The 3833-nt window shown below is 36.2% G+C and overlaps 1 protein-coding gene across 1 annotated transcript in view; it reads left to right on the plus strand.

Moving 5' to 3' along the window:
- HERC5 (HECT and RLD domain containing E3 ubiquitin protein ligase 5) overlaps positions 1 to 3563 on the plus strand; it is a 113295-nt gene extending 109732 nt beyond the window's left edge. The window contains exons 21-23 of the mRNA XM_006867775.1: positions 2267 to 2450; positions 2532 to 2634; positions 3343 to 3563. Of these exons, the coding sequence (XP_006867837.1) occupies positions 2267 to 2450; positions 2532 to 2634; positions 3343 to 3563 (508 nt within the window). The remainder of the gene's footprint in view (positions 1 to 2266; positions 2451 to 2531; positions 2635 to 3342) is intronic.
- Positions 3564 to 3833: the final 270 nt, after the last annotated feature.

Consider the following 3833-nt stretch of genomic DNA (forward strand, 5'->3'; position numbering starts at 1 on the left):
TGTATTCTTTCAACATACTTAGTCAGTCTGTACATTGAGCAAAGAATCTGAGAAACTGGATTATATGGAGAAGATCATGGCATCTGAATTGAAGGAAGACTCATTAACAACCTGCAATATACAGATGATATAACCTTGCTGATGAAACCCAATGACCACAGCCGTCGGTATGGGTTGCACATCCATGTAAAGAAAAAGAAATCCTCACCATTTGACCGATAAATGTCACCATGATAAATGGAGAAAAGATTGAAGTTGTTAGAGACTTCATTTTGCTATGATCCACCATCAATATTCATGAAAGCATCAGTCAAGAAAGCAAATGACGTATTGCATTAGGTCAATCTGCTGCACAAGACCTCTTCAAAGTGTTCAAGAGCAAAGATGTCAATTTGAGGCCTAAGGTGCACCTGGTCCAAACCATGGTATTTTCAATAACCTCATATGCATGTATGTAAAAGTTGTACAATGATTAAGACCCTCAACGAGATGGATTGGCACAGTGGCAGCAGCAAGCGGCTCAATTGTAACAATTGTGAGGTTAAGGGCAGGACTTGGCAGTGTTACATTCTGTTGTGCATAAGATTCCTATGATTCACAACTGACTGAACAACACCTGACAATAACATTTTCACACAAATTTCTCCTTATTCCTATTTCTTTTTTCTGACATATTAATCATCTATTTTAGTGTGATGTCTAATATTGCCAGTATTTTTGTCACCTATATATTCATCTCTATAATCTTCTCCCCACTTTTTTTGTTTCCTTTTATGGTCTATCTGGTAATTTGATGAAATGCTAGACTTTTGTATATCATAAAGGAATGGAATGATGTTATTTTTCTCCAGAGAGGATTTGCCTTATTCTCTGGTAGGTAGCTAAACTAAAGAGAATCTCCTCAATCCAAGAGTGAACTGCCTTGAGGGAGGATTATAATTTTTCTAAGGCTGTCTGCCTTTGATTCACCTTCACTCCTCACTGTAACTCTCCAGGGATCCTAACCAAGAACCTACAGTATTTGTTAAGACCCCTTTCCTTTGGGAGAATCCTGAATTCCAGTTATTGTTTCCTTAACACCATGAAACTCTTGAAAATTGTTTTTCTTTCTGTTTTTTTGCTTCTTTCTTCGTGTCTTTCTTGCATAGCTCACTGGGGAAATTGTTGATGGTCTAGCTAATTTCTCTGTATCTTCTTTCTCCCAGGGCCCTTGGTCTCTTAAGTCCTATTTATTTTTAGTAGGCCTAAACTTTATTTTTTATACCAAGTTCCATGAAATTGCTGAAAATTCTCTTGACTTTGTTGCCTCTTAACAATTATTTTTTGCATGGCCTCTTTCCCTGCATCAAGAATTGGCCAGTTGCCCAAAAGGGAAAATTGCAAGCAAAATGCTGAGATCACCTCAGTGAACTTACCTTCTCTTCACAGTCTTGGCCTGTTGAGTCTTTACTCATATTTGAAAACATAGAGCATCATTTGTGTTTTTACCTGGCTCTCTTGGTTCTTTTCCATTAGAACATTGATTTGCTAGATTTTGCCCCATCATAACAAGAAATGAATGAAAATCCCCTTTGTGTTTACTAAAAATAATATTAGTTACTCACTGTGGAAAATTCAGACAATACAGAAGACTCCAAGATAAAATAAGAAATTGTCTTGGTCTCTCAAGTCCATTCCCCTGAGGTACTCACTGTGGGTAGGTTAGTTTCAACTTTTCTAGTCTTTTTCTCCTCTAATGCAAGTCTTGAATCTCTTGACTGTGTGACCTTGAGCAATCATTTAACATCTCTGTTTCCACTTTACTAAAATATGTATAAGAATCTGCTTCAGACAGTAGTTAAGGACATTATTTATATTAGATAACATATGAAAAATAACTATAAGCACTCATAATGGTTAGATGTTCTTTTACTGGTGCCCACCCCCATTGCAAACAAGGTTAACAGTTCAAACCCACCAACTGCTCCTTGGAAACTCTATACAGGGTCGTTATGAGTTGGAACTGACTTAATGGCACTTAACAACAACTATGACCCCCCGTTTTTTTTTTTTTTTTTAGAGTATTGTAGTATGTTAAAGAAGTCCTTGTATGATGCTGTGGGCTAATATGCTGGACTGCTAAATCGTTTGAACCACAAGGTTGGTGGTTCAAGCTCACCAGCTGCTCCTTGGAAACCCTATACAGGGTCATTACAGGTTGGAACCAACTTGACAGCACTTCACAACAACAACAAGCAAGTTAAAATATCCTTTTGCTTCATTAAAGGAGAGACTACGTTTCAAAGTTTATTGATTACGTCTTTAACATCTCTGTAAAGCCAATTTATGAAGAATTTCAGAGAGGATTTTACAGTGTGTGTGATGAGGAGATTATTGAAATTTTCCACCCTGAAGAACTAAAGGATGTGATTATTGGAAATACAGACTATGATTGGGAAATGTTTGAAAAGGTACATTAAAGAGGCCAAGCTTTGTGTATTTAATGATCTTTCCTATTTCCTAAATAATTTTGTTTTTGCATTTTCCTCTAGAATGCATGCTATGAGTTTGGATACACCAGTTCACATCCCACCATAGTGATGTTTTGGAAGGCTTTACATAAATTAACTTTGGAAGAAAAGAAAAAATTCCTTGGTATGTATTATATCATTAGTAGATCTTTAATCTTATATTTTGTTTTTGTTTTTGGGATAAGAATCTCATTTATAATAGGGACCAGTCATAATATAGCTTCAGGAGTTAGTGTCAGGAACACTTCTATGCCAGATTGTTCCCAACAATTAGCAAATATTACCATGTTGTTGTTGTTAAGTGCCATGAGTCAGTTCTGACCCATAGTGACTCTGTACAGAGTTTCTGAGGAACAGCTGGTGGGTTTGAACCTCCGACATTGTGGTCCAGAGCATTATCCTGTAGCACTACACTAAGACTCCAATATTAACATTTTCCCTGTGACTTTACCCTTGCTTCTTGCTTTTAAAATCGCCTTCTTTTCTTCATTTAAGCTAAATATTAGAGCCCTGATGTGTAGGATAAGCCCTGTGCTGCTAACCACAAGGTTGGCAGTTCAAATTCACCAGCTACTCCTTGGAAACCCTGTATAGGGTCATTATGAATCAGAACCCATTTGACAGCACTTAACAGCAACAAACTAAATATTAATCTAAATATGAAGCCTTCTTTACACAGTGTCTGTTATCATTCAGTTATGCCAACTCCTGACTAATGTAAGACTCTGCACATGATCATTCAGTAATTATTTTAGAATAAACAGATTTTTCTGTTTATAAAGATTTTGTTCATTATGTGAAACATAGCACCTAATTTTATTATTCTCTTTAGAGTTTCTTACAGGAACTGACAGACTACAAATTAAAGGTTTAAAAAATATGAACATAACATTTTGCTGCCTTCAGACTTGGAAGGAAAATGATCCTATAAGAGCACAGACATGTTCTAATATTCTATACCTCCCTAAATATTCAACAATGGAAAGAATGGAAGAAGCACTTCAAGTAGCCATCAACAACAGCAGAGGGTTTGGCTGCCACTTATTTTTGTAAATATGTTTTTAATTCAAATTAAGGAACTAAAAAATTAACATAAAGATACAATCCCCAATGAATAGTTTTCATCTTCTCTAAATGGGTCTGGTGAAAGGAGATGGGGATAGGATTCTTATGATTCAATAGTGAGTAATTGTTATCATGAGTAATTGCAATTGTCACAATTGTAAAGGTAGAAGTTGTATTACATAAAGGAGGGAGTAGTACGTCTTACATTCCGGTAACAGAGGACCCTAGGGCCATCAAAAGAGAAGAGCATGAACAGAA

The sequence above is a fragment of the Chrysochloris asiatica genome, unplaced genomic scaffold (assembly GCF_000296735.1).
Source record: "Chrysochloris asiatica unplaced genomic scaffold, ChrAsi1.0 scaffold00109, whole genome shotgun sequence".
Classification (NCBI taxonomy): domain Eukaryota; kingdom Metazoa; phylum Chordata; class Mammalia; order Afrosoricida; family Chrysochloridae; genus Chrysochloris; species Chrysochloris asiatica.